Source organism: Panthera uncia, chromosome A2 (assembly GCF_023721935.1).
Source record: "Panthera uncia isolate 11264 chromosome A2, Puncia_PCG_1.0, whole genome shotgun sequence".
NCBI lineage: Eukaryota > Metazoa > Chordata > Mammalia > Carnivora > Felidae > Panthera > Panthera uncia.
Window position 1 is genome coordinate 3,798,084 of NC_064816.1, and position 22,733 is coordinate 3,820,816.

At 48.1% G+C, this 22,733-nt stretch overlaps 2 protein-coding genes across 6 annotated transcripts in view; one reads left to right on the top strand and one right to left on the bottom strand.

Moving 5' to 3' along the window:
- The window catches only part of SAFB2 (scaffold attachment factor B2), a 33,873-nt gene extending 28,923 nt beyond the window's left edge, over positions 1-4,950 (bottom strand). For 2 of the 3 annotated variants that reach the window (XM_049639690.1, XM_049639691.1), the window contains exons 1-2: positions 4,668-4,950; positions 3,601-3,688 (exon numbers count right to left, since the gene is read on the bottom strand). In XM_049639690.1, the coding sequence (XP_049495647.1) occupies positions 3,601-3,688; positions 4,668-4,853 (274 nt within the window). In that variant the 5' untranslated portion in view covers positions 4,854-4,950. Of the gene's footprint in view, positions 1-3,197; positions 3,307-3,600; positions 3,689-4,667 lie in introns of those variants that run through there. The other variant, XM_049639692.1, reaches the window with a different exon arrangement.
- A 231-nt stretch (positions 4,951-5,181) lies between these two features.
- The window catches only part of SAFB (scaffold attachment factor B), a 36,393-nt gene continuing 18,841 nt past the window's right edge, over positions 5,182-22,733 (top strand). For 2 of the 3 annotated variants that reach the window (XM_049639687.1, XM_049639688.1), the window contains exons 1-4: positions 5,182-5,523; positions 8,619-8,703; positions 20,013-20,077; positions 20,160-20,366. In XM_049639687.1, coding sequence (XP_049495644.1) covers positions 5,335-5,523; positions 8,619-8,703; positions 20,013-20,077; positions 20,160-20,366 — 546 coding nt within the window. In that variant the 5' untranslated portion in view covers positions 5,182-5,334. Of the gene's footprint in view, positions 5,524-8,618; positions 8,704-20,012; positions 20,078-20,159; positions 20,371-22,733 lie in introns of those variants that run through there. The other variant, XM_049639689.1, reaches the window with a different exon arrangement.

Consider the following 22,733-nt stretch of genomic DNA (forward strand, 5'->3'; position numbering starts at 1 on the left):
GCCCCCCCCCCCCCATCACTAGCAGGCCTCTCAAAATAAACTTAAAAAAATAGCACGTACATGTTTGTATACATCCAAATGTGAAGACGTATTTACAGCACATACGTAAAAGTAACAAAGGCAATCATCAACAGGGGTTCAAACACAGTGGTAGAATTAGAGATAACATTTTATTTTCATGTGTATACGTTTTACATGTTCTAAACTATTTGATACAGCTTCTAAAGTATCTAAACCCTTCCATAATTTTTTGAAATGAGAAAATTAAACAGAAGAAACCTCAATCTTTGAGTACAGATCCAAACAGTATGTACCCCCACACACGCCCTCCGGGCCACCGTTAACACTCAAAACGTGTAGCTTTATCACCTGTCAGGCTCTCTGCTCTTTATATCATTAACACTCCCACGACACCAGCAGTTTATTAGCTGCATCTGACAGCTGAGAACTTGGTTCGGTTCTCAAAGACTCAGCTGCACTGGCTCCCGTTATGTGGGAATCCAGCACTCCCTCTCGCAACATGCGCTCTAAAAACGTTTGGCAGCTGGGGCACCCGGGTGGCTCAGTCGGTGAGGCGCCTGACTTCGGCTCAGATCATGGTCCCACAGTTCGTGAGTTCGAGCCCCGCGTCGGGCTCTGGGGTGACAGCTCGGAGTCTGGAGCCTGCTTCAGAGTCTGTGTCTCCCTCTTTCTATCCTTCCCCTGCTGGTGCTGTTCCTCATAAAAGGAATAAACGTCAAAAAAAAAAATTTTTTTTTAATGTTTGGTGGCTGCACTCACTTTCAGGACCTCTAACTCGTAGCCTGCTGCACCCACAAAGGACGTAAACAGGACAGATGCAGACCGAGAAAAGCCCTCCCTAAAGGCCAACAGAACGACAAAAGCTGGGCAGGGGCCACGCCCCAATTCCGAGGGTCTGGTTTCAGCAACTAAAAGCTGAAGGGGTGGCGGACAAAGATGCTAGAAAACCTAATATTCAGAACGGTAATCTTTCAAAAATCACATCCACAAGCTTCAAAAATTTGCGTGTCTAAAGTTTAGCTACTTTTCACTTTGACGTAACCTTTGAAGATCTAATTTCAGCCAAGACACAAGAGGGTCTGGCACTTCATACCAACACCCACATGTGCAGACACCTGCAAAGAGCACGCTAGCTGAACAACTTGCAGGAGCTGCCCTCGGCCCCAGGACCCTTCTGGTGACTTCTCAGAAAAACAAAGGGGAAGGGACCGGTGCCCCTCCAACTCCAGCTACGGTTGTACTAGTATAAACATTTCTTTATACCAGCAGAAATAAAGACCACCGAAGCTGTTTTTTTGACAAAATGGTAAGTCCAAGCAGTTTTAATGTCACCTAAAGTGCAACCCACACGTTCAGACACGCACTGGAAGCACTCAGCCACAATCTGGTTTGTCTAACAATGCAAAGGTCCCTGTTAAGAGCCAAGAACATTTTTGACTCGTGAGCCTCGAACCTCCCAAGTTTTAAATGAGCACCTACATTAAGAACTTTCAGACACAACTTCTAACAGATACAGGGCTCTCAATCTGCATTCTCTTGACTAATCAGTATAGATACCAGACCGTTACAAGAGCAGTAACAGCACGTTAATGTTTTAAAATTCAGCTTAAATGGAAATCCCTAAGGCAACCTAACTCAGAAGTTTAACCTTTCAAAACACGCAAAGTTTTTAAACAGATGAGTCATGCAAAAGCCCTTCTAGAACAGCCCTTCTTTTTTTTTTTTTTAATTTTTTTTTAACGTTTATTTATTTTTGGGACAGAGAGAGACAGAGCATGAACAGGGGAGGGGCAGAGAGAGAGGGAGACACAGAATCTGAAACAGGCTCCAGGCTCTGAGCCGTCAGCACAGAGCCCGACGCGGGGCTCGAACTCCCGGACCGTGAGATCATGACCTGAGCAGAAGTCAGACGCTTAACCGACCAAGCCACCCAGGCGCCCCTAGAACAGCCCTTCTAAAAAGTAAACTGAAATGGGGCGCCTGGGTGGCGCAGTCGGTTAAGCGTCCGACTTCAGCCAGGTCACGATCTCGCGGTCCGTGAGTTCGAGCCCCGCGTCAGGCTCTGGGCTGATGGCTCGGAGCCTGGAGCCTGTTTCCGATTCTGTGTCTCCCTCTCTCTCTGCCCCTCCCCCGTTCATGCTCTGTCTCTCTCTGTCCCAAAAATAAATAAAAAGTAAACCGAAGTTACTGAAAACGCTACAAATTACTTTCTCCTTTTGTAAGCGGGTGTGCTCCACTGCCTAAATTTAACTCTTTTTCAGATGAACAGGGTATAGCCCACGGTGAGAATTCTTGCGGTGGCACCTTTCAGGAAAATAACCCACATCACACGCAAGTTCCAAAATCAGATTGTCCTCATCCATACAAAAACTGAGGACGAAAACCAATGACGGTAACAAGATTTCAAAGCTTTGTGGAACTAAATACTTCCAGAAACAGCTGGTCCCATCCACGAAAAGAAATGAACCACTGACAGATGTCACAAACCAGAAGACTCTTGGAAACACGCTCAATGAAAGAAGCTAGGCACAAAAGGCCACGTATTGTGCGATCCTATTTACGTGGAACAGAACAATTACACACTTCCCACAGGGGAGGGAGGCGGGGAATGGGGAGCAAATGCTAATAGGCACAAAGACTTCTACGTAGGATGATGGAAATGTTCTAGAATCACGTAGCAGTGACGCAGCCTTATGAATATACTAAAAAGTAACAAATTGTGCACTGTAAACAGGCGAATTTTATAGTATTTGAATCACATGTCAAAAAAAAAAGGGAGAGAGAGAGAAAAAAAAATATCTGACTGCTGAGCACCTGGCAAGCTCGGTCCATGGAGCACATGACTCTTGACCTCAGGGGTTTTACGTTGGGTGCAGAGACTGCTTAAAAATAAAGCCTTGGGGCGCCTGGGTGGCGCAGTCGGTTAAGCGTCTGACTTCAGCCAGGTCACGATCTCGCGGTCCGTGAGTTCGAGCCTCGAGTCAGGCTCTGGGCTGATGGCTTGGAGCCTGGAGCCTGTTTCCAATTCTGTGTCTCCCTCCCTTTCTGCCCCTCCCCCGTTCATGCTCTGTCTCTCTCTGTCACAAAAATAAATAAAAAAACGTTGAAAAAAATAAAAATAAAAAAAAAAAAAATAAATAAAAATAAAGCCTTAAAGCGAACAAGAAACAACTCACCAGCGGAAAATAGGCTGGGTGTAAACGCTCCCAACAATCTATTTTGGACCCTTCGGGCAGCTGGGTTCTATTTAGTCTCCTGCTGGTGTCCTTTCCCTCGGTGTAAAGCCTAGTTTTTGAGCCCAGGAAGAAGCCACAGCAGGTTTAAGAGCGGGCCTCACCCTAATTCAGCGAAAATCCCAACGACAAGAGCCCAGGCGTCCTACTTAGCACCCGCAAAGTCTCTTTCGTCTTCCCAGAACTACTCGCAAGGTGACGAAAGCAAAAAAGCAAGCGGAATCGTCAGACGGGAACCTCCAAAGCCCCCCTCCGGCCCGCGGACAGAACCGGTGCTGCAGGACCGGTTCCGCTAGCAGGTTCCCTGAGCGCCGGGCCTTAGGCGGCAACCAGCACAAGCCGCTACCTTTGACGCATCTCTTGGCCGTCTTCTTGCTGGAGGCTTCCAAGGCGATGCCGAGTTCATCGGGATCCTGCCCTTCCTCCTTAACCGCCTGTGAAGAAGAGAGAAAATCGAACGAAGTTGAGGAGCGCGGCAGCCGACAGAGCCGACCCCTCGCTCGCCAAGAGCCACGCTGCTTCTGCTGCCTGAGCCGCAAGCCCTTCGAAAGGCTTGCACGTCCGGGTCCTCGCTGGGTGCGAGGCACCGGGGGATGTGCGAGCGGGGGTCAAGGACGGTCCTAAGCGGGCCCTAAAGATCGCGCTAACTTCCGCTTCAAGGTAACCAGCAGAGACCCCGCGCTAGACGCACCTTCTGGCAAAGCCTGAGCGGCGTTCAACAAGGGGGGGGGCTGGGCAGGACTGGGAACTCGATGGCAAACTCAAGTCCTGCAAGGAGCCTGTTCTTGGGGAGACACCCCCCCCCCATACTCAGGGTTGGGATCAGCGCGGCCCGGGGCGGGGGCGGTGCATAAACGCAGAAGCGGGGAGACGGAGCAACACGTTACAAAGGATGTTGGGGACACAGCTCAAGCGACCGAGAAAGACAAGGCGCCCGCCAGCCAGAGGACGGCCCTGGAAGAAGAGCCGTCGAGCGCAAGACCTGCGAGCCAAGACCCTGGAATAGGAACCAGCGCAGCTCCCTCCCCTGCAACATCTCCAAGGCCCCTCAGTCAGCCGTTCTCCAGGAGGGGAAACTGAGGCGCAAGGGAGAAGAAGGCACCTGTCCAAGGTCACAGAACCAAGTCTCCAACCGGGGCCCGGAACAAGCCCCGGGGCCAGCCGGTGGCTATCAAGACGCGCTTTCGGCACTCGAGGGCACTGGTTGGAAGGGGGACCAAAGGCGAGACACACAGAGAGGGGCGGTGACGGACCAAGGTCACACAGCCGGGCCCCCCCTGGTCCCCGCGAGCTCGGGCCGGGGTCCGTCACAAGCGGGGAGTGGAGGAAGGAGGTCCGGGAACCGCGGTGACAGGCCCGCGCGGGGGCGTGCCCCGACCTCCTGCTCCACCCCGGGACGTCGAGCCGCCTCACCTTCTTGAGCCGCTCCATCAGGACGCTCTTGTTGCCGCCCGTGTCCAGGTTCCGCTTCTTCAGCTCCGCCCGCAGGTCGATCACCCGCAGGTCGCTCAGCCGCCGCGTCCCAGCCTCCGAGGCACCCGACCCCACAGCGGCTGTGCCAGAACCCGACTCGCCGGAGCCTGCCAGAGTCTCCGCCATCCCAGGTCCCGCGTCGCCGCCACCTCCTTCCCACACCGCCGGCGGCTGTAGCGGCTCTGAGCACAAAATGGCGCCGCCTAAGAGGAAAACGCACTCGCTTTCTCCCGCCCCGCTTTCCGGCCGCGCATGCGTGCCACACATGCCAGCTTTATTAGCAGCACGCGCGCTCGCGCGTCGACCAACCGCACGTTCCCCACCACAACGCGCAGGCGCCGTAACTGCAGCACGCATGTGTCGCGGCCGTCCGCGGCGGGAGGCAGGCGAGCTGCAACGCGCCTGCGCCCATCCCTGTGAGCGCTCACCACGCATGTGCAGACGCGACCGGCAGCGTCGGCTCCGCGCCGGGTGCGCTTGCGCAGAAGCCAGGCGCGCCAGGGCGGCTGGAGCGGTTCCCTCGCAGGCGGCGCCATTTTGTGCTAGGAGCCGAGATAAAACCGGCCCGGTTCTGTGTGAAGTGGGCGGCGGAGCCAGGGTCCCTGGAATGGCGGAGACTCTCTCAGGCCTAGGCGATTCGGGTGCGGCGGGCGCAGCGGCTCTGAGCTCTGCCTCGTCCGAGACCGGGACGCGGCGCCTCAGCGACCTGCGGGTAATCGATCTGCGGGCGGAGCTGAGGAAACGGAATCTGGACTCGAGCGGCAATAAGAGCGTTTTGATGGAGCGGCTCAAAAAGGTGGAGCTGGGGCCCTGGGGGCGGCAGGAGGTGGCGGGCGTGGGGGGGGGGGTCCTCGCGGCCGCGACGGGGGTCCCCCGGTGTCTGGGTCCGCCTTTGGCCCTTTTCGGGGCCTGCGCCTGGCCTGGCGCCCCGGGCTTCTCCCCGGCTCCTCCGAGGCCTCAGCGGGAGCGCCCAGCCCAGCGGGTCCTGGGTGCGAAGCGCAGCGCCGCTCAGGAGAGAGAAGAGAGCGTCGGCGCGACCCGGGGACAGCGCCGCGGCCTTGCGGCGGCGGGCGGGCGGCGGGGCACCTGGGCCGGGGGCCCCTGTTTTCCGCACCAGGCGCTGCGCGGAGGGCCTTCCTCTCGCTGTCCCGTCGCGGCCAGCGAAAACGACAGGAAGCCCGGAAACCCTCTTTTCCCGGGCGAGGCCGGGGGACTCGGCCAAGGTCACACGGCCGCGGAGACGAGGCGGCGGGATTGGAACCCGCGCCGGCCGCCGGCCGTTCTCCGAAGGTGGGGATGCGCCTTGACCCGTTAGGGCCGACGCACCTCGACCGGAGGGCTAATTCACAAAGGCGTGCCAAGAGCGCGTCCAAACGCTTAAAAAAAAAAAAGAAAAAAAGAGAGAAAAAGCGGTTTACGGACTTGCCAGCCGCAGGTCCAGAAAACCCCAGGGGAGGGAGGCCAGTGTTTACCGTGGCGACCGGGGCCGCGGAGACGTTGGCGGGAGGAGCGCGGGGGCCGCTTCAGGGCTTCTCCCGGACGCAGGCAGCGTGGGGGCTCCCGTCCGGGGGTCCGGACGCCGGGCTCCGCGGCCCGGTCGGGGGCCTGGAAGCCCGTGGACGCTCCCCGAGCAGAAGGGACGGTGGCGCCCTCGTGGTCGGATCAGCCGAGGCCGCGCGAGGCGGGCTTGGCCCGGGGCCTGGCACGTGCGGGTGCGCGGTGGGCCCGGCTCGCTCCGCTCCCCTGTGCGGCTGGTCTGCGGAGGCGGGATCGTCGTGACCCCCGCCGTGGGGGGAGCCCTGAGGGGCCGGCGCGGGAAGCACGAGTCAGCTGCGCGTCGGGGCCCTGCGGTTCCGCTTTCCGCGCGTTGCTCTCGGCCTCTTTGCCTTTTCCCGTCCGCCCGGCGCTGTCTGGGGCCGTCTCCCGCGTAATCTCGGCCTCCGCGGCCGGCAGCCCCTGCAGGCGACGTGATCTGTGATTCTGGCCCCCGGACAGTCGCGTGTCGGGGCTTTATTTGTTACCGATCACTGTTCAGAGGAAGCAGGGGTTCCTATTTTCCGAACGAGGAAGCTCGGACTTGAGAACCAGCAGTCGATCAGCTCAGAGTCGGTCGGGCCTTTCTCGCTGGAGCTTGTGTTTCTCTCGCTGTGGATTCCGACCTCCTTTGTTCGAGACTCGGCGTCGTCCGTCAGCCGAGACGTGTACCTTGACAGAAGTGCCCGCAGGCCGAGGGTCGGCACCTGGGGACTTGGGGTCGGCCTGCTTGGCCACCGGGGCCCCCCGCCGGCAAAGCCAAATCGGGACCTCCATCCTTCTTTCACCCCGGACGGTCTGCAGGGCTGCTAGGGTGGCGTTGGACCTGCCTGTCACGTTGGTGGCGGAGACCGGTTGGTGTGTGACTGCGGGGACCTTCCAGCACTGTCCCCTCTGAGCCGTCTTGGCTTCCTCCGCTGTCCCCTCGTTTTCTCAGGGATGCGGTGGTCGTGCAGAAATGGCATCAGCGTTTGTGTGTATCCGCTCCCCCGCCCCAGCGAGTCTGGAACCACTGCTGCTCCTTTTCTTTTCTGTTTTCACCACCTGGTGTCCCTTCTCCAGTCACTTTTCCAGGAAGGAAATGAGGAAAAGGCGGAGGGAGCACAGAGAGTGCAGTTCGCGGAGCTCCGTAAGGATGACTCAGAGCCCACGGTGCCCCTAGAGATGATCCTGTAAACACTGCACCCAGGGGAGACGCACCGAGGGGCAGAACGCTACGCCTTCTGTCTGGGGGCAGGTCTCTGTTCCCCCTGCAGGATTCCAGAACCCTCTGTTGCCAGGAAGAACATGGGGGACTTCCTGGTTGTGCTTTCCTGGGTCCCAGAGCGGAACTTCCACTTCTTCCTCCTTGCTCTGGCTTTGGACAGAAGGGAGAGACTTTCTTTGCTCCTGGTATGGACTAGATGTGGAAGCTCCTAAGACCCATTTCAAGTTCAGCCTTCCCCGCTGGAAAACTCCTTCCACCCTGAAATTTCTGAAACCACCGACGAATAAAACACAGCGTTTGCAGCGGGTTTAAATAGACCTCGTGCTCACAGGAGAGTACAGTACCGAGAGACAGGGTTCTGGGTAAAGCCGGAAAGCACAGCCCAGCATCCAGGGAGGTCATCAGCGACCTGCCCAGTACCCGTTTGCCGAGTGCCTCCTCGGTGCTGGGCGTGTTGTGCCGCGCGTGGGTGTGGGCTGTTCAAGTGAAGGACAGGCTCTCAGGATGGGAGGTCCGGCTTGCCGGGAGAGCCTTGTAATCCTGTGTCCTTTCAGGTGGCTCCCCTAGCGCTTAAGAGCGAGACCTTTGCAGGCCGTCATAGGTGTGGGTGACCTGATGAGGTAATACGTGTCGGTTCAGTCTTGTGCTGCACACGCTATGATCTCCGCCTGTGAGCGTTAGTAACTAGTCTGTCCAGACAGTGCTAAGTGTAGGCACGGCATGGAGAGGGGGTCACAGAGGGTCAACAGCACATTGCTGGGTGAAGTCGTAGGAAATGGAAGAGGGTGCTTTTCCCTTTTTGAGTTCTTCTTGGTCCAGGAAGAGAATAAACTAGGTTGTGGTGATGATAGCGTTAAAACAGCTGATTGTTGAGTGCTTGATTTACACAGATGAGAGTTCTCGGGACGACCTTCTAGGGTGAATACTTTTATTAGCCTCACGTTCCAGGGTGAACTATTCAGAGTAAGTAAATGCGCCTTAATCCATACAGCTAAGGACTGGTGGAGTCTGTCTGACTCCAGAGTCATTGTTCCAACATAGAGCTAGACCACAGAGGAGTTGGGGGGCAGCCCTTTCCGGAAGTCTCCATGAAAGTCAAGTCTGCATGTTGCCTTTTTTGGTTAACTTTTTCTTTTTAACCTTCCCTTTAGGCAATTGAAGATGAAGGGGGTAATCCTGATGAAATTGAAATTACCTCTGAGGGAAACAAGAAGACATCAAAGAGATCCAGCAAAGGTATTGAGAATCTTATAAGCACTGCCAACTTTAGGAGCTCTCTTCACAATTACTTTCTCTGCTAATGTGCCTGCCTGCTTACTTGGCTGTATTTGGGGCCTGTGGACTGCCCTGTGACTCCAGACGGCCTGGAATGAAGCTTTGCATTTCCAGTAAGACTCTTCTGGTATATTTTGTTTCTCTAGTATTTAGGAACTCAGACAGAGTGGGAAGGGTATTTACGTATTTATTCATTTTACTCTGTAGATTTCTCAGCAGCTCTTGTTTGTCCAGACTCTTAACCTTCTTCTTTACGTAGAGAGTATTTAGGACTGCTTGGGTCTCCTATTTCTCTGACTTGCAAAACATAACTTCTTTTTTAAATACCACCTGGCCAAAACAAGGCTCGTCACTCTTACAGCATTGCTTTCAAAATCGCCTACTGCAGAAATGCCACATTGCACGTGGCATTAATGATCTTCACTATCTCACCCAAATCTCTATTTCTTTCTTCACCCCTACCACCTTCCTCTACTACATCCTGGGCTTTAGTCAGGCCCCAAACATGTTTCCTTTCTTGAACTTCTTTGCCTGAATTTACGTGTTGTACCTCCCCTTTTTCCCCCTCTGTCTGCATTCAAGTCTTTGTCCATCGACAGACAACTGTGATCCCATCGGCAGCAGCTCTTCCCTCCTTAGATCTTCTACAGTGCGATGACCTGGCTCCTTATACTTTGCTTTAATGCTTATGTCACCTTGTCAGTGTTGAGATTGTGGAGGGCAAGGGCTCTATCTTCCTTGTCTTTCTTTTTCTTCAGTATTCACTCAGTAATTTAATTGAGTAACATCCAGCTACTCTTTTAAGAAAGAATCCACTAAAACTGAGCATTTGAACTGTTCTGAAAGTTGTTGATAATTGGTGGCTTTGTTGCTCAACCCCAAAAACAAAATGAAATATTTATATTGTCTGGCCAGTGGTGAAGAATTGGGTTTGAAGTGTCTAAGACCAATGTCAGTCCCTATGTGTCACACTGTGTGGTGTGAGCTCTTGGAGAAAAGCAGCCAGGTGACTTGACTTTGGAATAAAGTCACTTCTGTGGTCTATAGTACATTATGCATTTTTGGCTTTGTCCAAGTAAATGTCTTTGCCAGGGCAAAGAGTACTGGAAAATTACAGAAAGATGGTCACCCTGGAGGGAAATAGAGTCTGTTGGATCTCTTTTTCTTTTTGATTGGAAAAAGAAGAAAGAAAGAAAGGAAGTAAAGTATTCTAAGTGGGTATTTTGTTTTTGATGTTTTTTAATCTTTTTTTTTTTTTTAAACATCTATTCAGTTTTGAGAGTTGGAGAGAGACAGAGCTTGAGTGGGGAAGGGGCAGAGAGAGAGAGGGAGACACAGAATCCAAAGCAGGCTCCAGGCTCTGAGCTGTCAGCACAGAGCCGGATGCGGGGCTTGAACTCACAAACTGTGAGATCATGACCTGAGCCAAAGTTGGATGCCTAACCGACTGAGCCACCCAGGCGCCCCAGTTTTTGTTTTTTAAACACAGACCTGTATTAAGTAAAATGTAGAAGTTACTTTTTTACCAGTTATTAGACGGTTGGGGATACTTTCCTGGACTTTCCTGTGTATATGCAGTCTTTTTTAAAAAAAAATGCACAAAGACATGTATACAGCTGTACAAATATATTTTTCTCTTTAAGAAAATGGGTCTGGGACACCTGGGTGGCTCAGTCAGTTAAACGTCCAACTTTGGCTTAGGTCACGATATCCCAGCTTGTGGGTTTAAGCCCTGTGTCAGGCTCTGTGCGGGCAGCTCAGGGCCTGGAGCCTGCTTCAGGTTCTGTGTCTCTCGCTCTCTACTGCTCCCCCACTAGTGTTCTCTCTCCTTTCAAAAATAAACTTAGGGGGGAAAAAAAACCAGAAAATAGGTCTTAATTTACAAAATATTTTGTAGGTTGCTTCTTTCACTTACCATTTTATGGGCATTCCCGGTGATTACAGGTAAAAAGACCTGATTTCTTAAATAGCTTAATAGTAATGTTTCGTATCAACATTCCACAACTTAGCTCATCAGTTTCTTTTTTTTTTTTTTTAATTTTTTTTAAGTGTTTTTATTTATTTTTGAGACAGAGAGAGACAGAGCATGAACGGGGGAGGGGCAGAGAGAGAGGGAGACACAGAATCGGAAGCAGGCTCCAGGCTCCGAGCCATCAGCCCAGAGCCCGACGCGGGGCTCGAACTCACGGACCGCGAGATCGTGACCTGAGCTGAAGTCGGACGCTTAACCGACTGAGCCACCCAGGCACCCCATCATCAGTTTCTTTATTACTAGACTGTTGAGATTTTTTTTTCCAGTTTTTACTTGGTATTTTCAATGATCTTTGCTGCCATGAATCAGAAATATTTTTGTGTATTTAAGGGAATATCTTTTTTGGTAACTTTTAATAGAAGAAGAATTGTGGGGTTAAGATATGTGCCTTTTATTTTAAAATAGCTACTGACAAATGGGGGCCCCTGGGTGGCTCAGTCGGTTAAGCGGCCGACTTCAGCTGAGGTCATGATCTCATGGTCTGTGGGTTCAAGCTCCGTGTCAAGCTCTTTGTTGGCAGTTCAGAGCCCGGAGGCTGCTTCGGATTCTGTGTCTCCCTCTCTCTCTGCCCCTCCCCTGCTTGCTGTCTGTCTCTCTGTCTCTCTTTCTCAAATAATAAGCATTAAAAAAAAAAAAAAAAAAGCTACTGACAAATGGCTCTTCAACAGGCTATACTGGTTAATATCCCTACCAACCACAGGGAGGGGGAGTGTCTATTTAAATTGTCCCTCAATGTTGAATAGTACGTATTTTTTTTAAATGTTGTCTTTTATGTAGAAGAAAGGTATCATACTTATCTGCATTTCTCCACAGGTAGTTTTCGTTTGTATTTCTTTATGTAGATTAAACAGCTTCTGTTAATTGGCCATCTGTATTTTCTTAATTGCCTTTTCATTTCATGCCCTTTGCCCACTTTTCTGCTGAGTTTGTTTTACTGACTTTTGAGGACTCTCTCTGTATAAAAACATTGCAATTGTTTTTTCCTATTTTAAAATTTAAACTTGTTCGTGATGTTTAGGTTGTTTTATTTAATTTTTGTTTTTAGTTTTTTTATTTATTTTGCGAGGGACAGAGAAGAGAGAGAATCCCAATCTGCACTGTCAGCACAGAGCCCAACGCAGGGCTCACCCAAGAACTATGAGATCATGATACCAACAGTTGGGCACTAAACTGTCTGAGCCACCCAGGCGCCTCAGGTTGTTAAAGTTTTAATTTGTAACACAGGCTGCACTGTCAACCTACCCATTCTATATGGTTTCTAGATTTTATGTTGTGTTTTAAAAGGCCTTCCTTTCCTCTAAAACTATAAAAAATATTCCGTATTATAGAGTAACTTTTATTGTTTTGTTTTTTAATATGGGTGTTTAATTCATTTGGAATTTACTTTTGCGTATGGTGTGAGGTAGGTAGGGATCCAAGTATATGGAACAGTGTTATCCAATTCCTTGTCCTTTCCCAGTCACATTCCTTTGAGCCCCCTCACACCCTCCCTAAAAAACGTTTGTTGTGATTACTTGCACGGTAGATTACTTTTGCCTCTTCTAGGACTTCGTGTAAAACAGAACCATTCAGTACAAACTCTTGCACCAGGTTCTTTGGTTGGCATAATTCATTCTATTCTGGAGCTCTGCAGTACATTTTGATGTTTGATAGGGCAAGTATGTAAGTTCTCCTGAATTATGTTCAACAACTTTATTGCATTTTAGCAAGATTTTTTTTTAATATGTATTTTGAGAGAGAACTTGCACACTCGGCAGGCATGCGTAAGTGGGGTAGGGGGCAGAGGAAAAGGGAAACAATCCCAAGCAGGCTTCATGCTGTCAGTGCGTGCCCGATGCAGGGCCCCATCCCACCACCTCGAGATCATGACATCAAGAGTAGGACACGTACCTGACTGAGCCAGCCAGGGGCCCCCACTTCAGCAAGATTTTAATGAAAATAAAGTTCTTTTTTCTGGCCCAATTGGTGAACAAACTCCATGGTTTAAAATCTGCATGTTGGTTATTTTAATCAGAATCCTAGAACGTATGTCTGAGGTAATCTCAACACTTGTCTAGTGTCATACCAGTAACCTGTTAGGTAGAGTTGTTTTTTTTTTTTTTTAACGTTCATTTCTTTTGCGATCAAGTGCATGTGCGTGAGGGAGGGAGGGGCAGAGAGAAGGAGAGCGAGAATCCCGAGCAGGCTCCAAGTTGTCAGCGGGGCTCCGTCTCCTGACCCTGAGATCATGACCTGAGCCAAAACGAGAGTTTAATCAGCTGAGCCACCCAGGCACCCCTAAGCAGAATGTTTTAAAATAATTGTCAGAAAAGTAAATTTAACTGGAAAAAGCAAAACTGATATGTTTGCTTTTTAGCCAATACCTGATCCTGTGCTGCTGATTTGTTTGTTTGACACAAGTTAATATTAGAGAAAAGATGTAAGACTGAGAAATTTTTGTGTATCCTTTGTCCAGATTCCCCAGATGTTAGCATTTTACTAAATTTCTTTATTCTCCTCCCAGCCTTCATATGTATGTATACGTATGTATGTATGTTTTGTTCCTGAATTATTTGAGAATGATTTGCTGGCATGTGCCCTTTTGCCCTACATTCTCCAGTATTGCCTAAAAGCAAGGGTATTACGTAACCGTAGTCATCAAAATGAAGACGTTAATATCAATAAAGTTGTCTAAGCTCAGACTTTATTTAGACATTAGGTTCTTCACGGCTCAAAAGGAAGAAAAAGCCAGGGTCATACATTGCATTCAGTTGCCGTGTCTCTTTGGTTTCCTTTTATCTGTAACGTTTTTTTTGTTTTTTTGTTTTTTGTTTTTTAATGTTTATTTTGGTGGGAGGGGAGGAGGGAGGGAGAGAAAAAGGGAGACACAGAGCTCGAGGCAGGCTCCATGCACTGTGCGGTGAGCACAGAGCCCGACACCCACACCAGGCTCCAGCTCATGAGCTGTGAGATCATGACCTGAACTGAAGTTGGACATTCAACCGACTGAGCCCCCTCCCCAGGTGCCCGTCTGTAACAGTTTTTAAGATTTCTATTGTATTCTTGATATTGCCATTTTTGAAGAGTACAGATTGTTTATTACAAAGGCTAGTTTGGTTTTTTAATTGGGGTTTGTTTATTCATTCATATTTCTTTTCCTCATTAGGTTCAAATTACACACTTTGGTCAGCAGTACCAACAGAAGTGTTGCTCTTCGCGGTGTATCCTCTCTGGAGGTACATGCTGTCCATTTGAGTAACTGACTTAAAGTGGTGTTCCTCCCTTTTCTCCACTGGAAAGTTACTATCTTACTCTTTGTAACTGTATCTATGAGAAGGATACTTTGAGACTTTTGTTCACATCTTGTTCTTTCTCCATTACTTTTGGCATCCGTTAGGTTATCCATTGGTGAGTTTTTAAATGTATTATTCTATCTACATTTATTCGTCTGTTTTCTGCCATAAGGGATGGCTTGCTCTTCTCCTTTATTTATCAGTGTGAATTTAGAGACTCTTACTTTGTTCAGTAAGTTGTTAAACCTTATGATGATTATTTTGATGATGTTCAGATTGTTCCAGTGAGAGCCCTCCAGTCTGACTCACGTGTCTTTTGACATGTCCGTGTCACTCTTTGACCACTTTCTTATTTTTGGCGCAAGAGGGTATTCCTCTAGTACTTTCCTGCTGTACCTTGGGAATCAGCCATTTCTTCCAGGCACCCATGTTCTTTTTTGTGGAGAGCGGTACCCTGCTACTGTGATCTCCATTCCTCGTGGGCCAGTGCTGGGTTTGTAAGGTCTCTTGGACTGAATGTGCCTCATGAAATGAAATACTGTTGAAGCAATCAAGTTAGCCAGTGACAGCTTCAGAAATGTGAAAAAATAAAGTTCTGGCTAACAGGAACAGTGTGCCAACTGAACTTGCTAGCTAGTTAAAATTGTTTATTCTGTTGGATTTTGGAGGTGGCAGTAACACTTGTAAGTCAAAGACAAGGTGGGTGTAAAAGGTAGTATGTTTAGTGTCCCTAAATAGCAAAGCTAATAGCGATATTCAAAACCTGTGACATGACTAATTTTGAGAACATTTTTCTAGATGTGATGATTTCATATTAGAAAGTTGTCAGTTATTCCTGACACACATGCTTTTCTCTCCATCAAAAGAAATAAATATTTAAAAAAAAATAAAAAAATAATGGAAAACCAGTGATGTGGAGTTGCTCTAATTTTAATAGGATATCAGAAACTGGGAAGTTTGAGGATTTGTTCCTCTTAAAAATGGCACTGAGGGGTTTTCAGTAGATGGTGCTGGAACAGCTGGCTGTCTATCTCATGGTGGGAAAAGATCTGTTCTTCCTCCTTCCAGGCCAAATAGAAAATTCTGGCTAGGACAGTACTTTGATAGTTACCCTGGTGAAGACCTGAAATGACACTAAAACCGACGGACAAGAAGGCTAATAAACTTAGCTGCACGAAAGGTTTAATCCTCTCAGCAAAAGACGACGTAAATAACTCAGATGCAACAGATTGAGAGCAAGTATTATAGAATAAGGAAAATAAGTACCTGGGGTCTCATTTGGTTAAGTGTCTGACTTTGGCTCAAGTCACGCTCTCATAGCTCATGAGTTTGAGCCCAGTGTCGGGCTCTGTGGTGACAACTTGTAGCCTGGAACCTGTTTCGGATTCTGTGTCTCCGTCTCTCTCTGCCCCCCCCCCCCCGCCCCCATTCGTGCTCGCTCGCTCTCTCTCTGTCTCTCTCTCAAAAATGAATAAACACTAGGGGCGCCTGGGTGGCGCAGTCGGTTAAGCGTCCGACTTCAGCCAGGTCACGATCTCGCGGTCCGTGAGTTCGAGCCCCGCGTCGGGCTCTGGGCTGATGGCTCAGAGCCTGGAGCCTGTTTCCGATTCTGTGTCTCCCTCTCTCTCTGCCCCTCCCCCGTTCATGCTCTGTCTCTCTCTGTCCCAAAAATAAAAAAAAAAAAATAAAAAAAAAAAAAATGAATAAACACTAAAATTTTTTTTAATAAGGAAAATTCACAGTCCAGTTGACAAAGTAGAGATTATGAACAAGTGGTTCATGGATCAAAGAAAAAACATTGGCCTGTATAATGAAAAAAGATTCTTTTGCAGTAATTGAAGGAAAGCAAAGAAAAAAATAGAGTTCTCATTTTGGCCTCTCACCCTGGCAAAATTTTATACCGTTCTAATATTCCATGTTAGCAAGGATGTGCGGAATTGGGCAGTTTTTGGAAATGATTTAATAAATCTCTTCGGGGCGCGCCTGGGTGGCTCGGTTGGTTAAGCGTCCGACTTCAGCTCATGTCGTGATCTCACAGTTTGTGAGTTCGAGCCCCGCATCGGGTTCTGTGCTAACAGCTCAGAGCCTGGAGCCTGCTTCGGATTCTGTGTTTCCTTCTCTCTGCCCCTCCTCTGCTTGTGCTGTGTCTCTCTCAAAAATAAATAAATGTGAAAAAAAATTTTTTTAATAAAGCCTCTTTGCGTGGGAGTCCCTAACCTAAGGAATATCCACAGTACAAAATAAAAGATGGAGGTGGATTAACATGTAGTGCAAGAAAACGAGGCTGAATCTTTTATTCGTGAAGTAAAAATGACAGTGAGGAGTGTGACTGTTTTTGAGCATATGATTGCATAAATGTGTAATAGAATACATTTTATTTTATTTTTTTTTAAGTTATTTACTTAAGAGAACGAGCAGGGGAGGGGCCGAGACAGAGGGAGAGCGAAGCAGAGATCTGTGCTGACAGCAGAGATCCCGGCGCAAGGCTCAAGCTCAGGAACCATGAACCACCCGGGCACCCGTAATCAGATACGTTTTAAAAGTAATGACCTGCCCGCGTGCATCTGGCCACTCGTGCTTTGGGGGGACCCTGGCAGAGTCGGAGGAGGCAGTTAACTGGTGAGTCCTGAGGCAGAAAGAAGCTCAGGGGAGGAAGAGGAGATGGAATCCCAGGCAAGAGGGCAAGGGATAGGTTCCTGCTCTACAGGTTACCGATGCCAGAGCAGAGTGAGTAGAGCAATACCTTGTAGTTAGGAGGCTGTGAACAAGGATGCTGTTTACTCCGGAGGGAGGATTTGAGGGGCCTCCTTTTCTCTGGACATAAAGATGGCACTTTGGCTTATTCTAGAGAGCTGTGGTTTTCATTTTTATCCATTTTGGATCGACTTAAACACCTGTCTCCTCTTTAGAAGAGTGGCTTTCCCAAATAGTTGCTCTCGGTAAGCTTCCCGACCAGCGTTACGCTTTTTGTACTGAAGCCTGTTCTTCCCAGCACACGTTCTCTTGAAGTGCCTGGGTGGCTCAGTGGGTTAAACTTGCAACTTCGGCTCAGATCACGATCTCGTGGTTCGTGAGTTCGAGCCCTGTGTCGGGCCCCATCTCGGGCCCTGTGCTGACAGCTCAGAGCCTTGAGCTGGCTTCCGATTCTGTCTCTCTGTCTCTCTCTCAGATAAATATTAAAAAACAAAAAGCAAACCACATACATGTTCGTCTTGACCTCTGCTGGTTTCTTACTTGAGAGAGCTCCCCCGTGAGGAGTCTGGGCTGCAGTGTGCCCGTGCTGCTGCTCTGGAGCAAAGGTGACTGTGAACGTGGAAAACTGATTTTGCTTGTGGGAAACCTGCTGCCTCTTGTGGAAGGGAGAGATCAGTAAAGGGTTGAAAGTTCACGGTGACCTACTTAGAGTTTTCCTAGTAACTAGGATGTACGAGGTATGTATTCTAGAATGATAGCAGCTTTATCAAATATAATCCGTGGACATGCTGCTAGTGCATCTTCTTGGTATATTTATATAAAGAGCGCTGGGTTGAGTTCCAGACATTTTTTTAAAGCTTAAGGCATATTTTGCCATGGAGATATTATAAAACGCTAACGGTGTTCCCCGCCAGCCACTAAAGACTATTTGCACATAATGTATTGAATGGTGCTGTTAGTGTCATGTTCTTGGGCGGGGGGAGGGTTAATGTTTATTTTTGAGAGTGTGTGGGTGGGGGAGGGGAGGAGCAGAGAGGGAGACACAGAATCCGAAGCAGGCTTCAGGCTCCGAGCTGTCGGCACAGAGCCCAACGCGGGGCTCGAACTCAAAAACGTTGAGATCATGACCTGAGACAAGTCTGACGCTTAACCCAAAGAGCTACCCAGGTGCCACACGCTCTATGTTTTGAAGAAGGTATTCCTAAAAAACTTTTCAGATTTCCTGATATTGCTGAATGAAATTAGAATATGGAAAAATCAGGGAACAGATGTTATAAGGAAATTCTTACCCCTGAGGGTTTTTTTTAGAAAACTCAATTACGGTATCCATGATTAGGTTTGTGTTTTTGCCGCTCCCCCGCCCTTTGCCCTAAATGTTAATGCATCTTGCACACTCACAAGATAAATCCTTAAATGTAAGCAAGTTAACGTTTGTTTCCCTTACGTGACTTGGAAAAACAGCTACTGGCTTTAAGAAACTGATCTTCATTTTGGGAAAAAGGTCTTGAAGGAAGTGAGTTTTTCTGAGGATTTGTGACTGAGTAAAGGTAGCTGATCAGCAACCCTTGCCGCATCCTTCCAGAAGCTGAGCTCTGCCTCCGTGACCAGGAGCTGTAGTTCGAAAGCATGTGAGCTCACTGCGTTGCACTGTGCTGTTGAGACTCGGCCTCCACAGCGTACTTCGTGTACTTCGTGTACTTCGTGTACTTCGTACCTGGGATTTCGTTCTTTGTGATGAAAAGGGTTTAATTTTCGCAAGCCTGTTCTCGGACCAAAAATTCCACTTCTGCCCTATAGTTTTCATTACTACTGTGGCTAATGATTTCCCTTTTCTCTTTAGATCTGTCATTTCTAGTATCATTTGCATTTTTTCTATTTTTTTTATTCATCTGATAATTTGTATAAAAATTAAAGGCATTGGCTACATAATTACTATTTAGATGAAAGTGCCAACCTGCTGGCCGTTGTGAACTGTTGTCTTCAGAACAGCTTGTGAATGTAGCAATCTATTCATAAGAAACATTAAGAGGTTGAGTGAGAAGGGTTAAGGGGTGAGTCCAGCGTCCTGAACAAAAAATGCAACCTAAGATAAATTGTGGTGAAGACAGTATTCCTTTTTTTGCGTAGTGCATTGACAAAGGTAAAAATTAATACCTGATTTTACCAAAGATTTGGAAAGATGGGCAGTTTCATTCATAGTTGATGGAGCTGTGTGAATTGGAGTGACCTATCTTGATAATAGGTGGGATCTTTTTTCTTTTTTAATAAAAGCCTTAAAAATACCCTTTGTCTTGGGAATGCCCTTTCTAGAAATATGTTCTAGAATGGTAATTGCCTATGTGCAAAAAGAATTGCCAGGAGGTTCTTGGGTTGCTTGGTCGATTTCGTGTCCGACTTCAGTTCAGGTCATGGTCTCACAGTTCGTGAGTTTGAACCTCGTGTCAGGCTCTGTGCTGACAGCTCAGAGCCTGGAGCCTGCTTCCAATTCTGTGTCTCCTCCTCTCTCTGCCCCTCCCCCATTCGCGCATGTGCTCTTTCTCTCTCTCTCTCTCTCTCTCTGTCTCTCTCTCTCTCTCTCTAAAATAAAAAAACGTTTAAGAAAACTGCCAGGATGTTCATCCTTATAAGCTTTTTCTTGAATTTCTACCTGTATGTATTAATTAGATCAATGGTGGTATCTCTAGATGATGCCGTTAAAGAATACGGAAACACGTTCATAAGATACTAAGTGACGAGATCACAGAATGACCGTACGGTGCCATTTTTGTAAGCATCTTACGCGTACGTAGGTATCAAGATAGGAGAGGATGTCTGTGTATGTAAGTATATGATAACACGGGGAGTGATAACTCCAGGTGGTAAAATTATGAATGGTTTTTCCTTTTTGCTTATTTATGTTGTCTTGTGTTAGTTTTGTAGGAAAATACGCTTGCTCTTTCTTAACTAAAAGGCAGCACACTGTGTGAAATACTCTTTTCCCACAACCAGAGCCACTCGACACGGAGGCCGGGCCTCAAAACAGGTCTGATCTGCCCCGACCTTCCTATGCACTCATTTCTAGCTCCTCACACTTGCACGGCCGCTTGTCGAGAACAGAACTCTTCTGCCTGGGGTAGGAGCAGGCTGTCCAGTCCCAAATGGTCTTACCATCCCTAAGTTGGGAAGTGCCGTGGTGTTGGTGTCTACTTCTGGAATGCTCAGGGCCTATAAAAGTTACTGCTTCTGGAGTATAGATGTCACGGATCTCATGGCGTAAATGATTCTTTCTCCAGGACGTAAGCCAGAAGAAGAGGGTGTGGAAGACAATGGACTAGAGGAAAACTCTGGGGATGGACAGGTATGTGCAGCCTTGCTAGTGACTCAACTTGGTGGATTGACCCATGGCGGCCACGTGGTGGTTATGTTTTGTTTTGTCACAGGAGGACGTTGAAACAAGTCTGGAGAACTTGCAGGACATCGACATGATGGATATCAGCGTGTTGGACGAAGCAGAAATCGATAATGGAAGCGTTGCAGACGGCGTAGAAGACGATGATGCGGATAACCTCCCAGAGTCCCTGTCCGATAGCAGAGAGCTAGTCGAGGGAGAAATGAAAGACCTTCCTGAGCAGCTTCAAGAACATGCTGTAGGTAACTCGGCAGGGTCTCTGTCTAGGATGTACCGGGATTCGTCAGTTCCTCAAATATCTTGGTAGATGATAGGGTTTGCGTCTGGAATTGGGTCCTTTTAAAACTAGTTCATCTGTTCACGTGTAAAATTCAGACAGTTCTGAAAACACGCTCTGCTTGCAAACGTAGTGTCTTGGTGAGGTACGTGAGTAGGTGCTATTTATTTGCATAATGCAGTCTTAAACATTCAGGGGCACTATTCAAGACCTTCCCATTCTAGGAGGTTGGTCTACGGTAATATGGCTCAGAAGCCTCGAAAATACCAAAATACAGGTTGAAAGTTGGTCTTTTCCTGTTAAAGAACCGTCTGGTACCCTCCTTCTAGTCACCCTTCCATAATAAGCTTGGACGGTTTTTAAGCCTTAGTTTTTTCATGTTAGAAACAAATCAAATTACAATGCAGTTGTAATGGGTATTTTTTATTGAATGTTGTCTGCCAGGCATTAGGCATGATGTCCTTTAATCTTTTTGGCACAACAGGACGTATGTAAATGACGTTTTGCCTATTTTCTCCTTGAGGAAATTGGAGAGTAAAGGTAAAGATCCAAGAACCCATAGCTTGTAAGAGAGTAAGAAGACCAGGCTGATGACAGAGTCCGTGTACTTAACTCCTACACCGTGTTGACTTGGTGCGAAAAATTTATTAGATTGTTGTATTTCTGTGAGGGTGAATGTTGACTAGATGGAAAAGGCGGTAAAAATTAGAAGATGTGAGGCATCTCGGTAGGAATGCTTATGTGTGGGTTCCTGGGAGGCACCTCATTTCTATAGTGGTTCTCAGATGTCTTCTGCTGGGTGCCTCCTGAGTCATCCTCAGGGAAGGAACCTCTGTTCTCTGCTAGTGGAACGGATCCTGAGTATCCTTAGAGGTAGCAGACTGTCCTTGGAATGGAAAGTGTGATTCTGAGAAATGACTCTCATTTTGATACAAATAGGGCATATAATTTTAGTTTTTGGCGTGAGTCTCATTCAGTGGCTTTCCTCAAAAGTACCCCAAACGCTAGAGCGATGAGACGAAGTACTTACCCTTCTTTATTAGCTGCTGCTTCTTGAAGTTGGTTTTTCCTCTCTGATTAGAAAATAATACATTCAGTCCCAAAAGCCTGGAAGTGTCTCGAGTGTCTGTCAGTGATGGTTAAGTAATTATGATTGATGGAAGTGGTATAGTGTAAGAATTAAGACCATTCAGTAAAGGTCTGCCACTTAATTTGTTGTGCGACCTTGGGCAAGTTAGTTAACCTCTCTAGACCTCACTTGCAAAAATAATTGGTTTGGGGAAGATTGAAAAGACAAATGTTTCTTACCAGCTTAGATCCAAAGTCGTCATACTGGCCAAAGATCTGTTGAAACATGGCCACTCCTGTTGGGGACAGTCTTCTGTGGTTGATTTCTCCAACAGTACAGTAGAATAATCATGGCAAAGACCGTTTGGCCTGCAAAGCCTCAGATATACACCAGCTGGCCCTTGACAGGACAAGTCTGCTGACCCTGCTTTAGAGCAGTGCCCAGCATATAGCCGCACCGTAGGGTCATTGCTGTCGTCGGTGTGAAATGTTATCACCCCTTCTGCTATTATAGTTATTACTTTTAATGTAACCACGTACATGGACTAATTAGGTTTATAGGAATTAAAACAATCTCCAAGAGGAAAGTGAAGCTGTGGCAGGGTACACAATGTGTGGCCACTTGTGCAGAGAAAGGACAGATGGTCTTGCACTCTTGGGAGCACACACAGGCGATCTGGAGACAGCTGCGTCGGGAAGGAAGGAGTGGTGCAAGGGTGGCTTCCTAGCCAGATAAACGTAATAGGCCGTACATGTTCTTTAGCAAATACTTGAAACATTATTGTCCTCCCTAAAACATAACCAGCTTGGGGTGTTATGGCAAGCAGTTAAAATTATTTTGGTTCGCCCAATAATTTTATGGATCTCCCTTATGTGTATGGGGAACCCCCACCTTATTGGGTAGAGCCCGCCTCTTAGAAGATCAGTACACCAGTCGTTCTTCCCCAACAGAGGTGCCTCTGGGCCACCTGGCTTTGCAGTCCTGTGTTCCTATCCCCACGCTCCACTTTGGAGACTGATGAGGCTAGGAGTCAGGTACTCAAGGGATCCATCCCAGTCTAGGCCAGAGCCACCTTGGGGCAGCAGGCTCAGTAGCCGTAGCATTCAGGCTTGGAGAAGTGACGGCCCGAGAAATCTGAGAATCTGTCCTGCGGTCTGGTTCTGGACATTGTTCATGGGAGAGCAGCCCCCAAACTTCGGGTTCCGACTGACTTGGGAGAGTCTGTACTACCTAATTTTAATCTCTTTTTAGATTAGACC